The following is a 25,888-nucleotide window of genomic DNA, read 5'->3' as shown; positions in this document are numbered from 1 at the left end:
GTATCTAAATTCCATCGATTACACTGACCTCTATGATGTGTCTTTATAGATGCGTAATTGTCAACCTTGTTCCATCGCAGAGTCCCTCTGATGGCATACGATTGCATAATAGAATAATTACAGCACCTACTTTAAATTTGAAAGGCCAATTTGTATCAGATGGAATGAGAGGTATGAGCAGTATAAGAACAGTATCTAAATTTAATCCATGGATTACACGGGCCTCTATGATGTGACTTTGTAGACACATAATTGTCAACCCTGTTCCATTAGAGTCCCTGTGATGGCATATGATTGCAAAGTAGCATAATTACAGCACATACTGTCAGTTTTAGCTTGTGAGGAGGCATTCGTCCTATAGCGTTTTGCTCTTTAGAGACTGAAATGTTGAGCTTGTAATTAACTGTTCATTGACGACCACGGAACCGCTGTGCTCTGTGAGGAGAGTACCGGGGGTTGAAAGAAGTAACTCAAAATTATTCCGAATGTTTGTAATAGTTAATGTGAAGGTGACCCTGTAGAACCGTGCTCATTCTGTTTGTTAGCATGATAGCTGTTGTTGAATTGGAAGGGCACACAGAGGAGCAGTTTGCCATTTGTACAGCAGAGGGTAGTCTAACTGATAAATTGCATCAGTTGAGTATGGGAAGCGTTATAGATGGTTTGTTAAAAAAAATATACAATTGCAAGAATAACGCACTTATTATCTTTATTATTTATCTTTAAGATAACTGATGGTGTGTTTGTCTCCATTTCAGAGGTACTCTTGATAGTCCAGTGGACCCAGACTTTGTTGTGGTGGATGGGGTTCCCGTAATGTTGCCCTCCTACGATGAGGCTGTGAGCAGTGATTTGCATGCACTGGCCTCCGGACACATGTCCTCTGCAGGACAGGGGCCTCCTCCACGTGCAGATGATCAGAATCCACCAGCATACCCTGGCAATTTGGACACAGACTTGTTACCTGGAGAAGCTCAGATATGCCAGGACTCTCTAGGCTCTTCTGAGCTTCTTCAGGACCTCCTTTTCTCTTCTGGATGTCACCAGGAACCTGCTCCTTCTTCAGGCAGGACAGGCCTCATCCCTGGTATAGAAAACTCAGTGCCAACAGCAGCATCCACGAGTCCAAGCATTGACATTGCAGACGGTAAATATTTAATATACTGTTTTGGGATTAATTGCTTCGAAAAGTGTGCAAGTAGCGGCAAAGTCACAACAGCACTTCATAGCATGCACGTGTAATGCTTTAAAGCTAGTCAATAATCGAACTCTGTAGCTGGATAAAGACGTGCAACTACAATACCATAGTGGCTGCATCTTTCAAATGCAGCAATTCTGGTACAGTTTGCCTTTTAGTGTAATCTTTGTAGCAATAAGAGTGTTAATGATTTGAATGCGCACTTGGCAAAAACCTGATTTTTTTTTTTTTTTTTTTTTTTTTTTGTTTCAGTCAATTAGAATGTGTTCTTTTTTTGTTGTAATAAATGATTTATGTTCCATGTAAAATAGCATCAAAAATATGCATTTACAGGATCAGGCGAAGCAGCAAATGCCATCCGTATCTCACCCACCCTATCATTCCTTAATAAAGAAGTGGTCACCTAATACTCTCCCCCTGCATAGACCAACAGTCAAACCTGGAGTAGTTTGAGCACATAGATGCATGCCATGCTTTTTATGTACTGTCATTTTGTCTTGCTATCTATTTTTGATAAGTTTCTGCAAAATTCCTCCAGTATTGGTGTGGCCTTTGCATAGTTATTCCCCCATCCCCCCCCCCCTGGCCTGGGGTATATACCAGTCGTTCTATATTTTTGTAGACTTTCTCTGGGCACTCTGTGTGTGCGCGTATCAGTGGGTCATTGTGATAAGTGCCTCTGTTCGTTTGTTATCCTAGAAATGTATTCAAGGTATTACACATCCCGTTTTTTATCCACATCCCCGATACATATTTGTGTAATATATGTTCATTTACATTGCATCATGTTAGAATACTTGTAACCATAACCTAATTATGAACATCATGATTTCGCACCAAACTATGTAAATATTGTTTAACCTGTGTAATCCATATACGCAGACATAACAATGCCGCCGCACCGTGTCAAATGTGTCGATCCATTCTGGAAATGTATGCACTTGATTCACTTATTCAGTAACCTGACGAACTACACCACCAAGTAAACACTCCATTCAGGACCATAAATACTTTATTTCAAGCCGAACGCCCATAAATCTAAGGGATCACTTTAATGCGCGCACAAACGTTATTTACATACATAGAAATCAAGAAAAAACGAAACTGACAGCCGCCACATGATGTTGTCACCCGGCACGTGATGATGTTACCAGGACGATTGCATCATCACGCACGCAATTGCAGGTGCCATTTTTGAATTTAAAAGGCCACTCTGGACACAGTGTTCAACACCAGAACGATCCTGATGTCCAGAGGGGAAGCTGGAGGAGAATTCTAAGGTAAGCGATGGTATGCTAAAGGATATATACCTTTGCGATCCCAATCTAGGGACATAGCTCAGAATCCAATAGACGCTATATTGATAGAAGAGCTTACTATTCCTTTTGTAAGGTCTAGATAAAGGACATCGGGGAAGGAGAGCATGCCTTGACTTCTCAAGGTTAACATGTTTTACTTGAACTCTGAGATTCCCACGCCTCATTAAGAAGATGTAGTCGACCTTTATTTTGCATCTCAGGTAAAACAAGACCATCCCAGGTCTAGTCCATAGACCTAACGATAGCCCACCAGGGCACAGCGCATTAGAAGACGATGAAACCTATGTAGGAGTGACGTAATCACAGGCAGGTAACTAACACACCTGTATAATACACTTGGAGATGATATGAAAACCATATCCACAATCACTCGAGATTTACTCAACGTATTTGGCTACTTTTATAGAACTTGGTCCCAGAAGATGGTCCACGAGACTGAAATGCATTGGACATCATAAAGAATGCCTATGTTTCCGGAATAAAATCTTCTTTTTACGAAAAAAACTATTGAAGATTGTGGGAAATGTTGTATCAACTGTTCAAAATATTTGCAAACATAAGAATCACCTAGATATTGAAAATGTATAACCTGCTCTCAAAGTACATGTGAAAAACTCACGCTAGCTCCTTCAGCACTCCTGGGTCTTCCAAACCCAGGCACCATCATGTTAGATGTTGCCCATAGCTAAGTGGTGTGCAAATAGATGCAAGAAGCAAGTATAACTCCATTTCATGGTTTGACATTGTTCCACTGTTTTCCATCTGGGAAGGATGGAGGCCTAAACCTGCCCTGCTGGATCCGGACTTGCCAACTGCAGTCTGGCCCCATGTTTGCGGCTAGCACATAGCTAGCTGATCTACCTTCCCGTTTCTGGGGGGCTCTCCAGCCTGAGTTTGAAGAGCCAGTGAACACTTGGAGGTGGGAGACCTATAGAAACTGCAACGAGGTCTACACAATGCAGGTGGCCAAACAAGTTCCTTTTTTTGTGAGAAATATTCGCTCAGAACTCTGGTTAAGATGCTATGGCCACCTAAACATTTAGAGGAGCGCAACCATTACGCAAGTACAGGTACTTCTAAAAAGACACCTTCATGGACATTTGCCATTTAAAAATGACAACCTTGGTAGTGTTCTGCACTCAGAATCTTTCCTTATTATTGCTGTTTCCATTTTCAGAACACTTCTGTCTCTGAGCTTTTATAGCTCATAAAAGGAGGCAACTTCCACTGAAATCTAGTCGGATGCATTATTTGTGTTCTTTTAATCCTTTTTCACAGATGCTTAAACATACCTGCTAATATCAGGTGGACCAAGGGCTGTGGAAAACGTGGGTCGGTGCCGGTTGTCTAATGCAACTCTGGGTGCCCCTGGAATGGCACAATATCTTTCGATAGTACACTTCTTTGGCATGTTAAATGCCATGGAGTGTACAGGAACTCGGGGAAGACGTTCACTTTGTACACGACTTCTCACCCAAGAGTGATATTTGTAGCACGATCCAATGATTGACATAATTTATGACGCAATTGCAGTAATGTTTCCCCCCTCGTCTGTAAGGCATGTGCTCAATTGTGTTTAAAGACTCTGCTGTGCCTCTGTGGGCATTTCATGGATAGCGTGAGTGCTTGCAACGTTGAGATTAGTATTGAAGTCCCCCAGTTAATCTGCAGTTGACGATTTCTTCCAAGCTCCATCATCTTGCCATCCACCAGCAGTAGGACCACTTTGACTCGATCAAGTACAGCACTATATTGCTTGCATTCAGAGCGAAGCATTCCTGAGTTTCCCCTCTCCTGTGAATGCCATAGTTATCGGGCTCAGCCTGTGCCAATAAAACACTGACTGTTCTGCCATGGGAAACATTGCAGGGAAACCCAGGATAACTTTGCCTCTTGGTAAGGCACAGGGTCCTGACAGGCGACTGGTCAAAGCCAAGTATTTCCTTCCAGTTGAGGGATCCTGGACCCATGCTTATTTTCTCGTAGCCCATAAACACGTATTCCCAGTCCACTGAGGCATTCTCACGTGTAGGGACTAATTCTGGGACCTTCATTGTTAACTGTTTGATACAACTAAATGGTCCTACAGCAATGGAAGTTCCAATCCGAGTTTATAACAGATATGCACGTCAATCGAAGAAGGTAGAACATATCATAGGTGTTATCAAAAGAGCCTCGCAAAACCAGACCAGTGCCTGCACACGTATCCGTGTTAGTACTCTGTGCTTGGTGTTTGGAGACTGGCCGAGTGGTAGTGTAGATTGATAGAGAAGACCGGTGTGTCACGCAGGAAGATGAGAACTTCGGATCTTGAGTGGGCTTACTGGAAACCTTTTTATTTTTTTTATTCATGTAGCTAACTTGTACTGCAAACTAAATTGCCTGGCGGGAAGGTTTTAACATTGTGGAGGAAGGGAATTAGTTACTGTCTTAAACTGTTCAAATACGAAAGCTGGTCTGGTTATTCCAAAACTCGGTTAAAGGGTTTTGTGTATCATAAAAAGTCATTGTTTAGGTTGTCCAACTCCAGTCCTCCAGGGCCGGAAACCTGATGGGTTTTCAGGGTATCCCTCATGAATATTCATGAAAAATTATTTCAATATATTTCTAATCACTGTATGCAAATGTATCTCATGAATAATAATGAGGGGTGTCCTGAAAATCCCATATGGATCCAGCAAGAGGCCTAGAGTTGGATAACCCTTTTTTGTTAAATTTTATGTTCTTTCGGATATGTTCCCAAGTGTTTCAATACCGCTATTTATTTTTATGAAATAAAACTAACATTTCATAGAAAAAGAATGTTTGGATTTATATTACTTTCTTACTGAGCAAATTGGTTATTAATTTTATGTCAAATGCATAAGTGCAGATACACCAACCAGATCCTTATACTTATACACAGCCTCTCCATTCCCAAATTCATTTAAAAAGAAAAAGCGGGTGGTTCTAGCTTCCCGGACCTAGCTGCCAAACAATGGAACGCTTTACCCCTCAACCTCAGAACGGAACCCTCATTCTGGACCTTCAGAGCCAATATTAAGACCTGTCTGGCCAACCAGAACTGCCTAACATCTGTTTAACTAATTTCTGCTATATCTCTCCAACCTGTGACCACCATCTAACCCTGGTCACCTGCACTTAGTATGTTTTTCCTGCCATTGTCCCGGTTTACTATCAATATGCCTGTAACTTACTGAATATGTTATAAGTACCTCAGGGTTCGGCACGGTATAAATAAAGAAACTAAACTAAATGAAGTATCCTAAAGCTAAGGGGATCATGTGCAATAATACAGGTGTGAGAGCAGTGTTCAAGATCGTACAGGGAAAAAAAAAAAGTCCGCGCATTCTCACAGAAATGGGTGGCCCCTACCACCAAGTAGTTGTCGTGCCTGCTGCCTGGCAGTGGAACCACCCATCAAAGCAGCCTAACAGGCGTTTAGCAGTTTTTGCTGACAGGGTCATTCGTCCCAATGGGAGTCCCCACTCCGCACTTCTTTTAGACAGCAGATAGCGGAAGCTTTGGTCGCAATTGCATGACTGTGCTCCCCATGAAATCACCATGCTCTACCGGCTCCATATAATAAACCCGTATGATAGAGGAAACATGGCATGGAAAAGAATCACCCATATTTAGACCACATGCCTTCTAGTCTCAATGTGGGTGTTTCTGCTTGGGGAAGCTGCAGGTCACCCTGCGATGCATATTGTGTGGATGGGGTGTTCCAAGGAATAGCAGCACCCTGGCGGTGTGTGCATATCAATGCACAAAGTTACTCAAGTAGAGATGATTCATGATTCTGTAGTGTGCAGCGCATGCTTTATTCTCCGTTAATGTCTGTTCGATCAGTGTTTTATGAGCGGCAGAAGGGCAAGTGACTGGAATCTCTCTAAGCATATGCTTAGCAAGCTGCCCACCTCTGCATGGCACACCCTTGCTCCTGCGTGTGCTTTGGCTTTTCAATTTGTTTTAAGTCTCCACAGTACTTGGAGGAACGCCTGAGACCAGAATAACACATTCTCCTATTTCTTAGTAAAAATTAGCATGGGTGTGCAACCAATTAGTTTGCAAGGATTGTGGGCTGCATCTACTAATGCAAGCCTGCCTACTAAGCAACCTGATTGTTGCTTCCAGCGCCCACCATCTTGCCCCCTCCCTCTGTTCCTTTTTTTAACCCCCCCCCCCTACTTACCTGCTTACCTCTGCACGGTGGCGGCACACGCAGCTGCTTCTTCCTCCCAGTGTCTTCTGTGGTGCCATGGAAATGGAAGAGGGGCCCTGTACAAAGCCCTGTCTTCCAGATCCATAGTGGCCATATTTAATGTGTTTTTTGTTTGAATGAACGGGGCGTCCCCTCCATTCAAACGAAATACTTTGGTCTTAGCATCCCAGGTTACCGAATAGGCAACCCGGGGGGCTAATAGCATTACTACCCTCTCCGGCATGCCAGATCGGGTGGTATTTTCCTGGGACCCTCATTAAATGCCCTTCCTACGCACAGGCCTTTAACTCGGCCCCAGCCAATACCACCCACTGGCTTGGGTATGTGGGATATATTGACCCACTCAACCGCATAACACCACATCACCAAACTGCATTTGCGCAAGAAACAGCAACCTGGCGGCGCTGGCTCCTGTGCGCACCAGGACCTCACAACTGCATTTTGGCAGCAACAAAAGACTGCTGCACCATCCTGCCTAGTACACTTCAGGCAAGATGGAACAAGGGGACATTCTGAAAAAGTATGCCAGTGTGTTCTGAGACATATATATATGGAATCAAGTGAACCGGCAGCACTGCATTGCTGCAAAAGCCAAAGATTCCCCTTATGTCACCCCTTCAAAATGCTTTGTTATGCTATTTCCATCTGTGCACTCTGAAATCACTGTGATGGAAATGGCCCTGCCAAGCCCAGGATAAGTCGGTGTACCTCAGAAAAACCGGGCATAATTCCTGAATGACAGGTCCTGTCAAAGTAGATTTGAAATCAACAAGCAACTTTCTTTTCACTTGCACGGGAACAGGCGTTTATTTCTTGCCAAAATGTATCCAGGTGCTGAGCCAGGTCAAGGATAAATGTATCTGTACTTTAGATAAAACTCCTGCTGCGAGGAAATGACTACAGCTGCAAAGACGGTGGCAATCTGAGGAGCTGCAAACCGAATTAAAGAAAGAAATGCTAGCAGTTTCTAACACATGTGGAAAAATGGGCTATGCTGACTGAAGAGAAAAAAATTGCCTGTTTTAAAATAAACTGTTGATGAAAGCCTGCTTACTTAGCAATGTAAAGCAATTATGTTAGTGGTGATAATACACACATAGGATATCTTCTGTCATAGGTTTGTTTAATTCAAGACCCAAAGTAAGAAATTAAACAGTTTAAAACACATAGGCTGTAATTGCAAGCTCTCAGAAAACCCTGTTATTCCAGTTACCAGCCACAAAACTCCTCCAAGAAAGGGAGATACACCATAAATCCAGGACACGTAGGTGCGAAGTGCCAGCTTGAAAAACTTTGAATGGGACAGGACAATGAAAGTTCACATGCTCGTCAGACATTCGTCTGTGCTCCAGGCTGGGATAATAGCAGTCCTGGGACACTAACCTGTCAAGTGTGAAGGGACAATAAAACCTTCAATTAAGACTGGAAACCCCCTTGCCTGGAAGGAAATGGCAACTGCTTGCAGTTGGAGCAAGACAAAAAAACAGGATCTGTCAACAAAGGGACTGCCTTTTGGTTGCAAAGATTATGTTATAAAGACATTTTAGAGACTTTTATTTCTGCAGCAAGAATTAGAAACATTTTTAATTTTAAAAGTTCAGTGTTAAATCTAATTTTGTGGGCTAGTTTGTAAAACTTGGTAGAACTCATTGCTGCATGGGGAACAGAAGTTATGAAATATGACAGATTCCAAGGAAAGTATTAATGTGGCAAACATAACATTTTGTACATTCATCCCTGGGGACAATTCGCATTTGTGTATAAAATTGTGGAATTTTAGGCCAAATCTTTAATGTGTAAAATTACAAAAATGTGTAGGAAAGGCAAAACAATGTCGCTCAGACCTGAGGATTGGACTGATCTGGGTTGCACATATGTAACCTGTGTGTATAATTTGCCAAGAGATTACAAGTGAAGAAATGTATGTTTTTGGCAAAATCGGATTTTATGTAAAGTAAATGTGGGAGTGTTGGGACATTGTAAACCTCACCTCAAAAACCTGATATCATCCCCTTAGAAATCCAACCCACTGAGAGCGAGGCAGAGACTAGCTCCACTGCCCAATCCAAGTAGTTTAGGGGCGGGTGTAGTTAAACCTGCCCAGCCTCTACCTTGATGATGGCATTTTGCATTATAAATAAGGGTCCCTGACAAGACCCTGAACAGACACTCTTCCAGATTTCCTGTGCTGTGTTCCTGTTTCATCTTCAAGGCTTCAGATCCCAACAACAAGGCCAGGCATTTCTGATCCTATTCCAGGGCCCAGTGCAAAACCCAAGCATTGTTGATCCTGCTCCAGCAAGGCCTACCCTACAATATTAAAACCCACTAATCTCCCAGTAACCAGGAGAAACTGTGGTACTTTTGGCATCCTAATCCAGCTTTGTGTGCCGCCACTCACTGCATACTGCTGCTATCCTGCTCCCCTGATGACCTATAGTATCCAGTCACCAGAATTGCCAATCCAGAAGAACTATCCTTTGGTATCCAGTCCCTGCCCAGCTGATCCTGTCCTGCTGATTTTGTCAGGCTGACCTTTGTTAATCCAGATCCATGTGGTGACCAGAACCGCTGACTGTCCAAAATCCAAACTAAAAAGTGGACTATGAGTATCAATAGGAACCATAGGAAACTATAGTATACCTTGCCTTGCATTGTCCTTAATTCCACTCTCTAAGTCATCCTATTCTTATCCTGGTAACTTGTAATATTGTCAAAAATCATTCTTGAAATCCTGCCTTTGATTCCTTGTGCTAGCGCCAACATCTTTAATAATTTTGTCTTGTGAAATCCTAAGCACTTAGTCCTCTTTCGAGTAATCGGACTGGTTCCGCCAGGGATGGCGCAGAGGTGCTAGGGTCGAATATGTGAGTCAACCCTGGAGCAGACTGTGTCTCAATCTAGTAGCCTAGCCTGAATGCTGTAGTGTAGAGTAAAACTGTCTTGTCAAAACTGATTTCTGTTCCGTTTTCGCACCTTCATTTTCTCAAAAACGCACCTCACTAGATCTTGCATAACTCACTCACTTTACCAGCTAGAGGCCTCATTACACTTCCATTCTGTATCTAGGATTCATAGCTACACCCCAACACAAAATTCCACCTGTTTTTATTAAAAACCGGTTAGGTAAATTCAGGCGGGAATTGCAAAGGGAAGCTAAAATTACAACGCATCATTTTGATTATAAACTGTTTTAAATCTTCCATTCAATTTCGAATTGTATGATTTTGCTCAATCCATTGCTTGTGATTGCTACTATCTTTCCAGTGTTGCTCCAGTAAAGAATTGTTTTTGTTGCAAGAGTTTTATAAACATTCATTGTTTTATTCATCCATTTCCAAGTGTCATTTTTAGCATTGCCAGGGTTTAAAATCCGTTTTTCTCTCTTGTTTGGGGAGAGAAAGTCGGATTTCAATTCTGTTTTCCATTTGTCATTCCTGATTACCTGCTGCTTCTGTTTATCCACTTAGAATTGATTATTTGTGGGTTGAGGGAACATTGCAGGGGACATTCCAACTCAAGTGCTATTTTACCTAAAATCAAAAAGTGCTCCTATTCCCTGGTGTTTTGTAGTTGTCAGTAGAAGGTTAAACTCAGTGCATTGCTTACATTTCTATTGTTGTTATCACCCCATTGGTGATTGCTGCCCCATATTAAAAATTGTATGATTTCTTTTGAATTTAAAAATAAATAAATATTACATGTTATCAACCAGCCTGGTTCATGGTCCATTGTGACCCGGGGAATTTCAAAAGGGGGTGTGATATGAGTGGTGTACCATCTCAATATTGAATCTAACATAAAACATAATCATTTCAATCGCGCGCTGCATACTGGGCCGAGACTAAGGTGTGCGTCGCCTGACTGAAATCCTTAACAGCTAGCAGCACTTAAATATGAGACGCTGTATTCCATTCATTTGGTAGTGTCAGTACCTGCACAAAGGTCTTATTCTTCTGTGACGTCTCACTTGCAGGCTGTCTCGGCTCTGTTCAGTCGGCTGCGTGTGCCTTTCTGTTGCTTCTTTGCTGGGATCAGTTTCCTTCATTCTTGCGTTGCTTGTCGAAGAGTTTCTTCTCTGGTGGAATATTCAATATCATTCTCCATCTAGCCGGAGTGGTCTGCACAGGAGACTTATTGTTTCTCATTGCTGTTTACATCTCCCACACTAGTTCTGCTTTGGTTTGCTCTTTTTTCCTTATGATGTTCTTTACCAGGGTGATACAGCACAACTCGATGTGTGGTCAAGATCTTCCCATCTTCAGTTGGCACATGACTGGGACCTTTCTGAATCACTCCCAGAAGTTGACTGCATTGGGACCGTGTAGAAGGATACTTCTAGGTCATTCTGAGTTTGGCTCGCTCTCTTGTCTCAACTGTCATCTGGACCGCTTTCTTGTTGTCATGCCACATCTGTTTTTTTCTTTTCTGTAGAGATGTGCCATAATATGGTGCCCACAGCTATGGACTTGTCTTCGCTGCCATCAAGCAACAGGGTGGTATGAGTGGGGGGGGGTATAATCATGTGATCTGACTACTGGTGTAGTGGTGCTTAAATATGAGACACTATGTTCCATTCATTTGGGAGTGTCAGTACCAGCACAGAGGCCTTATTGTTCTGCGACGTCTCACTTGCAGGCTGTCTCGTCTCTGCTTAGTCTGCTGCATATGCCTTTCTGTTGATTCTTTGCTGGGCTCACTTTCCTTCATTCTTGTGTTGCTTGTATTTATATTTGTTTATCATTTGTATCGCGCACCGAACCCTCAGGTAACTGAGTGCTGGAAAACATAAGTGTTATAGGCAGGTATTAAGATATTAGCAAGCAGTCGGGTAGACCAATCGTTACAGTTAGGTCTAGTGACAAATATTACAAGCGAGAGCAGGAGATATAGGCAGTCATAGGTGGAGAGCATAATGAACAGCAGCATAGAGACAATAGCCTCATCTGATGGGCTTATCATTAAGCCAACTTTTTAGTCTGGTTTTGAAGGCAAGGAAGGTGGGTTCTAGCCTGATGGTGAGAGGCAGGTAGTTCCAACATTTGGCTGCTTGAACTGGGAAGCTGACTCCCCCTGCAGTTTTTTGGTTGAACCTTGGTACTGAGAGGCAATCGGCATGCACAGATCTGGTATGCCGAGATGGTTGTGTTTGCTGAATTTGTCCAAAAGGTATTTGGGAGCTGAGTTTAACAGGCATTTATGTGTGATTGCCAGTGTTGCAAAGAGTGATTCTATCGCGAACTGATAGCCAGTTGGCTTTCCGTCTGTGAGTTGAACTATGACTGGATCTTGGAATGTTAAGTGCTGCTCTCAGGGAGTTATTTTGTAGGACCTGTAACCTGTTGAGAATCCGTTCAGTGGATCCTAGGGAAAATGTGTTGCAGTAATCCATCTTTGATAGCGCTAAGGCACTGGCTAGCGTTATGCAACTGCTAGTGGACACATAGGATTTACAGCCGTTAATTAACTTGGTAGTATAGGCTGTAGAAGACGGCACAGCGCTGACTTGTTTCTTTAGGGATAAGGTGGAATCAAGATAAACTCCCAAGGTTTTTATTTCCTTAGCAACTTTGATCATGTTTCCATCAATATTAAAGGAGATGTATCTCTGGTTCAGTTTGTTTAGGCGTGCCTGGGTGCCAACAATCAAGAGCTCAGTCTTTTCGTCACTGAGGCAGAGACTATTAGTGGCCATCCAAGCCTAGATTTCTAAGTAGATTTCATTAATTAGCTTGGAATCCTCATCATAGTGGCCTCTAAGCGGGATGAGGACCTGGGTGTTATCTGCGTAGTTTGTGTAGATGACACCCATGTTGTCCAGGCGATCGAAGAGGAGCTTCGTGAATATGTTGTAAAGCGTTGGTGAAACGCAATTGCCCAGTGTATAGGGATCGGGTGTGCTGAGGCTGAAGGTGGGAAAACTCTGGTGGTTCGATTGGATAAGAAGGATTTGATCCAATTGGAGGCGTTGGTGGAGAAGGCAGCTGCAGTGGTCAGATGGCCAGTTAGGATTTGGTGATCGACTAAATCAAATGCCGCACACAAGTATAGCAGCAGTAAGATCGCCAAATTGCCTTTGTCCTTCGCCTCATCCATCTGGATTTTCAAATCCAGGAGGGCTGTCTCTGTTCCATGTCTGGGACAGAAACCTTATTGTCTAAGGCCAAGTAAGTTGTTTTCCTCCAGGTGTTTCTGGATTTACAGGTATGCAAATCTATCCAGGATTTTTAAGAGGAAAGGGACGGTAGTGATAGGTCTATAGTTCGTGGGAATGTTGGGGTCGAAATTGTTTTTTTTAAAGAGGCATAACCCAGGCCTACTTAAGATTGTTGTTGACTGGACTTGACTTGAATGATGAATTTATCATGGTGGCGATGAATGGGGACAGTTCTTTGGCTCCTTCCTTAATGATGGAGGCAGGGCAAGTGTCTCCTTGACAGCATGAGTGTTTTAGACCTTTAATAATGTCTTCCACTTCTTTTGGTGTAACCTGGGAAAAAGCAAAAGGCGGGCATTGGGGGAGTCTTTGCTCATGTGCCAGTTTAGAGTAGTGGCTTCTCGTGAGGCTACTTGTGAGGAGTTTCATCTCTGGTGGAATATTCAATTATCATTCTCCAATTAGCAAGAGTGGTCTGCATAGGAGACTAATTGTTTCTCATTGCTGCTTACATCTCCCACACTAATTCTGCTTTGGTTTGCTCTTTATCTTTATGATGTTATTTACCAGGGTGATACAGCACGATTCGATGCGTGGTCCACATCTTGTCATCTTCATTTAGCACATGACTGGGACCTTTCTTAATCAATCCCAGAAGTAGACTGCATTGGGACCCTGTAGAAGCATACTTCTAGGTCATTCTGATTTTGGCTCGCTCTCTTGTCTCAACAACCGGCATCTGGACCGCTTTCTTGTTGTCATGCAACTTCTGTTTTTTTCTGTTCTTTTGAGATGTGCCATAATATGGAGCCTGCAGCTATTGGACTTGTTTTCGCTGCCATCAAGCAACAGGGTGGTATGAGTGGGGGAGGGGGGCTATAACCCTGTGACCTCTCACTGCTTAGAACAGAGAGACTGCTTTGGTCGAATTTGTAATGAGGCGATGTGCTGCTACCGCTCCAAGTGCAGTCTTCATTGGATACATTTGGGATACCAAAGCTATATGCTCCCTTTTATGTATGGGGTGGCACTCTTAACCAAACCATTGGCCTGGGAGTGGTATAAAGCTGCTTTTGTCAATGTTGTTCAAACCGAGGCATTTCTCAATTTAGTGAGAAGGGACCTTCACCCTGTTATCTGTGACCATCTTCTGAGCTATTCCTTCATGATAAATTACTTGTTTCATTACTTCAATGACTGTGTTGGTGGTGATGTCTGAAACAAAATGCATCCCTGTCCATTTTAATAGATATTGACTTTTCCATATTGGCAGCTGTTTGAACTTTCTAATGGTCTTGTAAAACCTACTTCTATGTTGGTCAGAGGAGCAGGATGTACTCTCAGGGGGTCATTAGGACACTGCCCGTCTGAATTAAAAAGTGCTGGTATTTCCATATACCATCACTTTCCGTATACCAGCACTTTTCTGGACCGACTGATCTAAGAGCAGGAGGTAAATCATGCCCCCACCAGCAAAAAATAGCCGTTATTACTGGCCCCGGTTTTACCAGTGCCATTAGGTCTTCTATATATATCAGTTCAGGAACGATCTTTCAAAATGGCTTTTTCATGCCATTTTTCCACTCTGACTCCTTTTTCACCAGTCATATCACCGTTCGAGGCCACGGAGCATTTGTCTTTCAGAAACGTATCCTGGTCACTTTCTTTCAGAGGTAGTCTCGACAGATAGTGCTCCCATCCTGGTAGACATTTTATTTGAAAGGTGTGCTCTTGTAATCTCGCTGCAACACCTTCTATCCTGGGTGTGGACGTTTTAGTGCCACATGGACTTAATAAATGCACTATGGGTTTGTGGTTGATCATAATGAAAACTTGTTTCTCCACACGTATATTCTGAAGTATTCGGCCCCCCATACACAGATCAATAGTTATTTTTTTATCATTGAGTAATTTGTCTCTGCAGAGGACAATCTCTTGAACTCAGATTTACCACTCTCCCTTTTTTTCCATTTTTGTGGGTTAGAGGGGTCCCAAGTCCATACACACTTGCATCAGTTGTAATATACATGCTCCATGGTGGATCAATTAATGTGCATTGATAATGCACGTCTTCATGTTTTTGGAATCCCTGTTTTGGTCCGTTGTCCAGATAAACTCACTTTTCTTCTTGAGCAGGTGGCTCATGTTATTGGTGCGCTCAGAGAACGAAGATACACATTTGGGATAATATTCAGCATGGCCTAGAAACTTTCACAGTTCATTTTTATTTGAAGGTTCAGGGGCTTCGTCGATGGTCTTGAGCATCCCGCGCTTTTGATTTTATGTCCTTGTCCGTGATGGTGTACCCCCAAGTATTCTATGGTCTTGGATCAAAAAATGCACTTTTACATCTTGTGTTTTACTCTTCATGCAATGTGAGGAGCGATTTGTTCAATGTTGCATATGATCAGTTATATTCCTTCTGTAAACTAATATATTATCTTGAAGGTAGCGATACCACTCAATATCTGGTCTATAAATCCCTGAACTGTTGAGGTTGCAGACAAGCATTTGGGTATTATGGAAAGTGCCATAAGAAGTTATAAATGCTGTGAGGGTTCTGGACTGATTGTGTAGTCCTTCCTAGTAGTATGAATCATGCATGTCCAGTTGGGAAAAGGTGCTGGCACCTGTAGCATGAAGATTCGTTCAGTGATACTCAGTAAAGGATAACAGTCCATGATTATTTCTTGGTTCCCACTGCGGTGGTCAGTGCACAAGCTTTGGTTCAATCAGCTCAATGGGTCCTTCAGTCTGCAACTTCTGTAACTTTTTTTTCAAATTTAAAATGCATTACAGGTTAAATAAAATGTCCACATTAATTAAAAGACGTGTGCAAACACTAGAATTATCGAAGAACAATATTCCTTAAAACATCATACTCATTTCATATCACAATATTATACAATCACACATTTCACATTTCCTCCAAATAGAGCCAAAACCGTAATACTGCAACAATGAGAGACGCACTCTGCCCACTCAGAGAACCTAACTAAAATTCATTGGTATTCATTGGGCCTCATTACGAGGTGGGCGCAAAGGGATTACCGGCACCGGTAAGGACACTGGTGCCGGTAATCCCTTTGCGCCCTATTCCGAGTTCCCTTAGCGGGTCCCTCCCTTAACGCCTGGTTTTACCAGGTGTTATGGACGGGACCCGTTAAGGGAATCCGGGGTCAATAAGGGTACCGCAATTTGCGGTACCGTTATTGCCACCTTCCCATTGAGCCCTATAGGGGCTCAAATGGGAATGGGGAATGGCTCTGGTGAATGGGGAATTACGGGTCTCACCCACCTTGGACTGGATCGGTAATTATTCCCTTCACCAGACCGGAGTCGGACAGATTTTGGAGGCAGCCATGGCGCTAGTAGCGCCATAGCTGCCTCCAAACTCGGAATGAGGCCCACTGAGTCTTCTTGGCACTGATAGTGCATCACAATCTGTTATAAAATGTCCTATTGTTTCCCTTTTGTCTTGCAATTTACACTAACACGTGTATTTTGACATTCTCACTTCTAAGTCTAGGTCCCAGCACAGCATGACAAGGCAGAAAATTCAGTCGTGGTAGTATGAATTTTCACATAAAGCAGAAGGGAATTTGAAATAACTTTTGGCTTGGATAATATATGTCACAGAGATCATTTCCTGTGTATTGTTTTGCTCAACCCACATATTATTTTTATAGTCCCATTTTATGATCTCAACACTTACTTGTTTTTTGATGAATTCAAAAATAAGTTCCCAATCAATTTGAAGATGAATCTACTCTAGCCACTCTTCAAAATTATTCTTCATTTCATTCAAAGTTACAGATCCATTTGATTTAATTGCTTGTGTTATCAACTGCTGTGTGGGATTATCTTGGTTTTTAATGATTTTTATAAAAACATTGTTCTTCTCTAGTGCTTTAGTTTGTAAAGAAGTACTTGCCAAATCAAGAAAGACTATTTATACGAAATCTATTTGAGAAGACCTAAAATATTTTGCCAATTTTTGGCTTCTAATTTATTAAGCCAAGATAATTCATCATAGATCTCTGCTTCTATTCCATACAATATTCCTGGAAGAATTCTTTGTGTATATATTTTCAATAGAAAAATCTTGCTCTATCCACTGTGTTTTTTTAACAAAACTCACGATCGCTCCTATATTTCTACCGCCTTTGATCATGCAATGCTCTAGCTTGTTCTGATCTAACATCCAAGTTCGTTTATTTAGTTTTAATTTTTGCACATGATCTTAGTTTTTGTAATATTTATACTCTTATTAGATCTAGAGTAATGAGGCATAGCACTCAAGGCCCGCTGAAGACCTGTAGGTGTATGATCTAACCACACAATGTTGCCAGTATATTCCAGCCACAGAGTATACTCACTCTCAATTTTGAGTGGAAATATGCAAGCTGTTTGCAAGGCAGAAGACATGTCAGCAATATACAAGTTAAACATAAGTGGTGCTAATCATAGACTTCTTCAAGAGCCATAGTGGGGTCTGTTCACTTTGATAGATTACCTGTGCTTTCTAATCTTATGTGAACTGATGTCTGTGTGTACAGCAATTGTATCCTATTCAATAGTACCAATGGTACTCCCATGTCCCGTCCCCTTTCCTCCATACTGTAGGAGCGTCCCTCGCTAGGGACGGGAAATAGAACCTTTTTCAACAGAAAAAATTGTCTTCCCCTTTAAATTTAGATGCACGGGGGCCCTCCTAGGAGAATGTGCTCTCCTGACACCGCCCACCGGTGCCACTCCTCGGTCCTTTTCCTTGTCGACAGGAACGACGGTGGTGGGTTTCAGCAGGTGTCCGGCCTGCGAGGGTTCCTTCCCAACGTTCGGTCCCCACCCACTCTGCTTCCGGTGCCTTGGCCCCGACCAGGGCTTGAACGGCTGTTCTGCGTGCAATGCCATGACCCCACGAGCTCTGAAGAATCGTTTGGCCAGGTGAAGGGAGCTGTTCGAAAGATCACCTCCAGAGGACATCAAGAATACATGAAAAGGAAGACCAGGCCCAAAGTAGGTGCCATGTTTTCCTCTGCACCCCCGCAAGGGTTACTTCTTCCCAGGGAAGCGCCCAAATTGGAGGGGCCTTCCAGGTCCTAAGACCAGCAGGCGGGCCGAGGCTCCTAGAGCTATCGTCCAACAGGCCAATTGGTCGCAAGATCCTCCCGTTCCCACCGCTGAGGGGCCGTAAAAGACTCTGGTACCGGGCACCTCCCCAAGGGACTTTGCTGTAACACCGGGCTCCCGCTGAGAGTGCGCCAATACATAGCAGTTGCACTACCGGCACCATGGGTGAGGGCAATTTACCTCCCAGGTCTCTACCTGAGGTGCAGGGAAGGTCCGAACCTTCGCTTTTGAGCATGCAGGTGGAGACTGGGCCCAGCTCATCAGGCTCCACGCAGCAGACATTTGGTGCGGGGCAGGACAAAATGGCCACCAGGCCAGACAAGATGGGGAGAGCCGACGCGACACGAGGGACTAATATTTGAACAAAATAAACCGTTCTAAATCGATGTTGATCTGTGGCGCAGCTTCTTGGTGAGGACTAAACACTTGTTATACTTATCAGAGCTGGGGCTTTGACCTCCGTTTCCTCACGTATGAAACACTCTCTACAAGCAACAACAAGAAAACTGGTCGCCGGGCATAATAAGTTGATTGTTGTAACCCCCATGTAAACTCAATAAGGCCAGACAAGATGGCGGCTCACCCAGAGCCTCCTCCTTCAGGAATGCAGGCATGGGAACGCACGTCTAGATGGGACTAGACAATTCTAGTTACCTGGTCCACGTCTTACCCGACCACATCACAGGGGCGGTACGCAGCCCCCAGCTTGCTGCAACAAGGACCGGCAAGACCTCAACAGCCACATGGCCCGGCACCAAACACCCAGGCCATTCACCTGCATGTGAGGATAGGTTCTTTGAAAAGTTCCTTACCCTCATGAAATCACTGCAGATGGGCACCATCCATGGGGGCTAGGTGGGGTCATCAAGGACATGCTCCCTCAGGTACCACCTCAGGCTCTGACCGTGGTCCAGACATGGGCCCGGTTCAGTCCTTGGTTCCCGTGCTCACACCAGTCACAGTGGTTCCGACTCCAGCACAGCCCCAGGTACTGCCAGTCAGCACGCCACAATTGCCCGCACCCAGCATTCCATCGACAGCTCCCGACCTGCAAGACACAGCGGGTGACACAGCTGACGCTGACGCATCCAAGGCTTTCCACGAGAGGCTGGCGGGTGTGGCAGAATACCTGGGCATCCCGCAGCCACAAATTGAACAACCTGAGGTGGGGGTCCTGGCCGAGGTTCTGACCATCCATCCTACCTCAAGGACTGGCATCCCCCTGCAAAAGGATGTAGAATCCTTGGCCAAAAAGGGATGGGTAAAGCCACACTCCACACAGCCTACCAAGAAACGCCTGTATGCCAAGTATAGGCAGGCAGAGGGAGACTCACTCATACTGTTGGTGCATCCACATCTACATTCCTCCATTATAGCTGCGGCCTCACACTATTCCAAATCAGTCTTCCTCATCTGCACCCACCTACGCACTCCTAGGGAAGGAGGAAAAGCTGTTGGAGTTCTACAGCAAAAAGATTTACTGTAATGCCACGCTCCACCTGCGCCAGGCCAACGCTGGCGCCATGTTGGCTGTAGTGAATCAAAAGCTTTGGAGGGAGATTGCTGACTTCCTACCAGTGCTCCCCACTCATAGTAAGGCGCGATTCAAGGCTGGGTTGGCAGAGACCAAAATCGTGGGCCAGGATATCATGGAGTCTCCTGTGGCGCACATTGACACAGCAGGTAGAGCTGTCTGTATCGCCACTGATATGGGGACAGCTTGGCTTAAGGTGACCAAGCTTAACCCTGATGTGCAGGAACGCCTTCTCAACCTGCCATCTGAGGAGGGGGGGGGGGACTTGTTTCACTCGACCACGGATGAGGAACTTGACCAGAAGAAAAATAGCTTGCAAACAGTTAAGTCCTTGTTAATCATCACAAAATCGGTGCCCAAGGCCTATAGCCCGAAGTCACCAGGGATCGGAAAAACCCCAGTCCTTCGGTGGCTTCAGGGGTTTTCAGGAGAAATGCACTACGACTGGTCTCCTAGCCAGCACAGGCATGCAGCACAAATCCTCCCACAAGGGGTTTTCCAGTCCCCCTCCCAGGTGCCAACCTCCGAGGGTAAAAAGCGCCGACAACGCCATCCAGATTCACAAGACTCCAGTTGGAGGCAGGCTTTCCCTTCACATCCACTCCTGGCGGGCAATGTTTGTGGACCCATGGATCCTCTCAGTAGTTTCCACGGGCTTCCATTTGCCAATTCCGCAATTTCCTCTTTCCTCCACTCCCACAGATCGGGACGGCAACTCTTTTGGCGGAAATCTGCTCACTTTTCGCGAGTCAGGCAGTGGAGGAGGTTCCAGCCTTGCGACGCGGCATGGGCTTCTATTCCCGGATATTAGCCATTCAGGAAAATAACCAGGCTGTCCTGAGAGTTGTTCTAGACCTCTCTTCCTTGATCCTTTCCCTACCCCTTCAAAAGTTCAAGATGGTTACTCCAGCACTCATCGCGGGGACACTGTTTCGGGGAGACTGGATGTGCTCCCTGGATCTGAAGGATGCTTACCTGCACATCCCGATTTTGGAGCCCCATCGTTCCTTCCTAAGGTTCAGGATCATGGCCTTTCATTTTCAATACAAATCCCTCCCTTTTGTCCTCAATTCGGGCCCAAGGGTCTTTACAAGATTAATGAACTTGGTAGCGGCCTGTCGCAGGGCAGAGGGCCACCACCTTTATCCATACCTCGACAACTCGCTAGTCCGAGCGGAATCTCCTGAAGCTGTACAACACACAGCTTCAGCATTAATGCACCTGCTATATGATCTGGGGTTCTCTACCAACCTCAAGAAGTTGCAGTTACTCCCCACTCAGTCCTTAACATTCCTGGGGCTAATTTGGGGTGCAAGGGTGGAGAGGATCTTGCTCTTGGCAGACAAAATCACAGCAATCATGAAGGTCCCCAGGTATTTTCTCAGCAGACCAGTGACCTCAGCATGGTGGTACCAGCATATGCTTAGAATAATGGTGGCTTGTCTGTCCGCGGTGCCGTACACAAGACTCAAAATGAGGAAAAAGGAGGTGCTTGCGCAAGTTGCGTATGAGGACGTGAAAAATGTAGCTCCCAGCGGCTGCTGACAACCTCCTCAAATATCCGGACCCCCTGAACAGACTTTGTAAAGAAAAGCAACTGCCCTCACGTCAGACCATCCCACCAACGGACTACCAAAATCCTGAGTGAAATCGGGGATTGGATGCTGATAAACGCACCAGTGGCCATCTGAGGTGCCTGCGGCAGCATCTTGGTGTTGAGACCGTACAGCAACAAGCCTCACTGCCTGGCCACCACTGGAGCCTCGGGGAACCCAGAAACTGCCACAGAGAACGGCCTGACAAGCAAGGGACACAGGCGGTCAAGAAGGGCAAGGGCCACCCCCACTCGGCATCCAACGGACCCATCAGGCACTTGATCTCCAACCCTCCACACCTCCTACATATGCAACGGCGAGTCTGCATGGCTGCAGCATTAGCCGTGTGACGGTCTGCTATGACGGGAGGGGACCCCTTCCCTCCGGGTTTGTACTCACTGCCAGGCCCCAGCCCCAGCAACTCCAGAGCTGCGCACCGCCTCACAACTGCCTGGCCTCCACGAGTCTCCCGCCAACTAGGGAATGACTCCATTCATTCTGATGCACTAGGAGCAGCTGGGAAACCTGCAAAAGAATAAGCAGGTACCCAGACGGGTCTAACAAGGCCCCCCCTGACCCCTGGCAGCACCGACACTCCGCAAAGGGAACGATCCACAGGACCAGCCAGGAGCAGCTTGGGAGCAGACCGACACCCGTGTGACATAGAAGAGAGCACCCTCCCCTGCAGCGGATTTCCATCAACCCCTCTCCCCCGCTGCCACACCGAGAGCTGACCACACCATCCTGGGGGACTGGATTGGAATTGTAGTCTTCCCTGCTGCCCACCCACTGTCAGTGCCTCTTAGGTGCCCCAAACCCCGGAGACGCAGCGCAGAGCCTGCGAGGTGCTGGCATGAACGCTGAAAGACGCCGGACTTGAGTGCACCTGCCCACCCTCCTCCTTGCCCATACTGGCTGGAGAATGAGGACCGTGTGCCTGCAGAGACGCTACAACGCTGTGGCTCTGCCACCTGCATGAGCGCGGCCGCTCAAGCGGTCCCAAACACTTGGTGCTCAGCACCCGCCGAGTCCCGACATCCTTCCCCATCAGGACCTCTAGGCCGGAAGGACAACGGAACGGGCCCAGGGATTGGATCTGCAGCAGTGGGCCACATGGAGGAGAACCAGGGTAACTGGAGATCACCGCCGGCCCCCTAGCCATTGACTGCAGCCCTCTAATACTGCAGGCCGACCCGTAGCAGTCCTGGGCCTGGACACGTGAGTTGATGGGTGTCTGAGGCTGCCCCTACCCTGAGTGCCCAGCTGACATACTGGGGCCCATTGCGGCAGCACCCGGATCCAAGGCACTGCCTGGGCCACTCCCCCTCTTCCTCCCATGCTGATGCTAGACACCCTTGATATCCGCCCAACCTGGCGGGAAGCACCAGACCGCACCCAACTACACTGCACGCGACACCCAGCCCTGTGGGTGCAGACAGATTGGGGGTGAGTGACCCACCCTTGGTGCAACGGGGGGACGCCATATTGCTACCAGAGCGACCGCACGTCCTATTGCTACCACTGCTCCCGACCCACTTCAGCATCAATAGGACCTAGACACACACACAGCTCCCTGACGCTGGGACCCATCAAAAGATAGATACAGCTCTTTTGAACCCAGCGCCTCACTGAGACCGTGCAACAGCTCCATGGGTAAAAAAGGTTAAAAGGCAGGACCTGCAGAGCAAAATTGACCTTTCCATGGTAGGGGCCCCTCACCGACATGCAACACAAACCCCTGATGGTGGAGAACCCAGGGAAGAAACCCAAGACTCTCCAATTTCCCTTACCAACATCACAAAGGTGATTGGCGACTCGAGGATGTCTCTACAACTGAAGAGAGGAGGGCTGTCCTCTGAGGTGACCTTCCTCCGCCAAGACCTACACAACCTGTCGTCCAGAGTTGGGGAGTCGGAACAAAGGATATCGGACACAGAAGACACAGTCCGCCAATTGGAGAAGCAACTGGCAGCAATTGCCAAAAAAAGTCGATCAACTCGAATACCGTGCAGAAGACAGCGAGGGAAGGGCATGGCGCAACAATCTAAGGATTCTCGGGATCCCGGAGAAAGAAGGCCCTAGCGTTGAACTTTTCCTCGAAGACTGGCTTGCCCATGTCTTTGCTCCCAAGAAGCTGTCTGAGTTTTTCCCCATCGAACGGGCGCACCTGGTCAGACCACCCCCGGAGCCCCACCAAGGACAATTTTCGCACGCCTTTTAAACTTCTGGGAACGGGACGCTATACTCCAGATGGCCCGCGCCTCAGGCCCCATCACATACAACGGATACCGCGTGGGGTTCTATCCCAACTACACTAATGAGGTCCAGAAGGCCCGCCAGTCCTTCAACTCGATGAAGAAAAAGCTCCAATCCTTGTCAATTAAATATGCCCTTTTCTTCCCGGCACTACTCAAGGTCCAACATAAGGGTGTCGCCCATCTGTTTTACACTCCCAAAGATGCATGGGAATGGGTCGAAACTCAAATCCTCAATGGGCCTGGCCCCCCCGTCGATCGCCTCCTGGGCCATCTGGACAGAAACCTAGACCCGAACAGACCTCACCCCGCTCAACCCCCGCTGGCCCGGAATCCGAGTCGGCACTGCACCCCAGTGAAGCACTACAGAGAACGGGTGAACGCTCCCACACTGTGATGCCTGGGCAGCAACACAACTACCCAAGGGGTCTGACACTGTGGCCGCCACCTTCAGCCCAGAACAGGAAGGAAGAGCAGCGGCCTAACCCCATGGGGAGCTCCCCGAATAAGTTTGTATTGTTCATGGTTATATGTTTGGGCGACAGGTGCTTCCCGTTGGGGGTGGGAGGAGTACAGGGTGGGGGGAGTTCACGGGTGTTGGCTACCAAGAATTATAGAACACAGAGTCAAGATATCTGTTATTGGCGCAGGAAGCGCAGACACTTCATCCATTGGGATTGGGGCACCCAAAATGCCCTGGTTTAAATTATGCAGCTACATGGCAGCCTCCAAACAAGCCCTCGAAAATGGTACACCCAGACACTCAGAGCTTATATCACATACCCACTTGGCAGAGGCGGGACCAATGGGCAGGGGGCACCGGGACTGGGGACGGTAGGGGACATATACACGAGTCAGGGTCACTAGGACATATTATATACAGACCGTTCATCTCCACACCCAATTGCATTACTCTTGCCAGAGCACTAGTCCTATCCAAATTAGACTACTGCAACGCCCTTTACTTGGGCACTAGTCACAAAAACATCAACAAATTGCAAGTAGTCCAAAACAATGCCATCAGGGCTGCCCTCAACATCCCCAAAAAAGCACACATATCCGAGACCAGACGTAAACTACGCTGGCTCCCTGTCGAGCACAGAATAGCTCTTAAATCATTGGCCCTCATACACAAAGCCAGGGCTAACCTTGCCCCAGCATACCTTACAAACCAATTTACACCCCACACCTCCTCAAGAACACTCAGGGTAGCACAAACTAATACCATGACCATACCGCGATTCAAACTTCATAACTGTGGAGCTAGCTTCCCTGTTCAAGCTTCCAAATTATGGAACACTTTCCCCGCGCCATTGCGTGCAGAATCCTCATTCAACCTGTTCAAACATAACACAAGGTGTTGGCTCCACAATTTGGACTCCTTGACAGCCTATCCTCCGGATCCTAGCACGCTAGACTGATGCCGGCACACCATGTCATTTAATGTATATTTGTATGCACTTGCAATACTATGTTTGTACCTTCTGTAACTGTAACGTAACTACTGTTGACTGCTTTCTATTGTAACTGTAACCAGATCTAACTTACGCGCCCATATGCCCCCGGGCCTGGCTGCGCTTTACAAATAAATAAATGACAAATGATATCTCAAAATGCTGCACACGCGCGTAGGACGCACGCTGATAAACTGTCCCTATTGACCTGGAACGTCAATGGCATTGGTTCCTGTGTCAAGTGCAGACTAGTGCTCCAATACCTCAATCGATACTAACCAGATCTAACCAGATATAGCCCTCCTCACAGAAACCCATTTGATCGGAATCGGCATTGGCTTCTTTAAAAGGTCCAACTGCGCGCACACATACCAGGCTGGGTTCTCAAGAGGTGCCAGGGGCACGATGATACTCATCCACAAACGAGTGCCGCTGCAGGTCAGGAAAGTGCGGACCGACCCCCGCGGCCGGTTTGTAGTGGTACTCTGTGACATATGGGGAGCGCGATGGGGCCTCATTGCGGCTTATGCTCCCCCCACACTCACGAAGGAACTCTGTGCAGAGCATATTGCTAGAGGAACAAGCAGACCTGTGGGTCCTAGGAGGGGACTTTAATGAAGTCATGGAGGTCGCTGTTGATAGATTGCACAGGGGAGCCGGGATTCAGCGTACCCCGACTGCGCTATACACTTTTGCCGAAACAATGGGATTGTCTGACACTTGGAGAACACTGCACTTTAATGACACCAGGTTCTCATTTTATTCCAATGCACATGAGACATTCTTGAGAATTGACTATGCTTTCATCCCCCACAATGTGTCCCATAGGGTCATATCAGCTGAATTTTTGGCAAGGGGTATCTCGGATCACTCCACTCTGCTTATAACCCTGAAGAGTGCACGCCACTGACCACACACCACCTGGCGTCTGAATACATACTAACTGGGGTTGCCCGAGATTGCAGAGGGACTAGAGAAAAAAACCACAGAATACTTCAAAATAAACGAAAGCTCTGTG

At 46.1% G+C, this 25,888-nt stretch overlaps 1 protein-coding gene across 6 annotated transcripts in view; it reads left to right on the top strand.

Moving 5' to 3' along the window:
* SUSD4 (sushi domain containing 4) overlaps positions 1-25,888 on the top strand; it is a 478,536-nt gene that overhangs the window by 438,514 nt on the left and 14,134 nt on the right. For all 6 annotated transcript variants that reach the window (XM_069608625.1, XM_069608623.1, XM_069608622.1 and 3 more), the window contains one exon: positions 759-1,147. In XM_069608625.1, the coding sequence (XP_069464726.1) occupies positions 759-1,147 (389 nt within the window). The remainder of the gene's footprint in view (positions 1-758; positions 1,148-25,888) is intronic.

Source organism: Ambystoma mexicanum, chromosome 4q (assembly GCF_040938575.1).
Source record: "Ambystoma mexicanum isolate Mex_15411 chromosome 4q, UKY_AmexF1_1, whole genome shotgun sequence".
In the NCBI taxonomy this organism is placed as follows: Eukaryota; Metazoa; Chordata; class Amphibia; order Caudata; family Ambystomatidae; genus Ambystoma; species Ambystoma mexicanum.
Note: the sequence above shows the minus strand (reverse complement) of the source record. Positions and strands in the feature narration are given on the sequence as shown.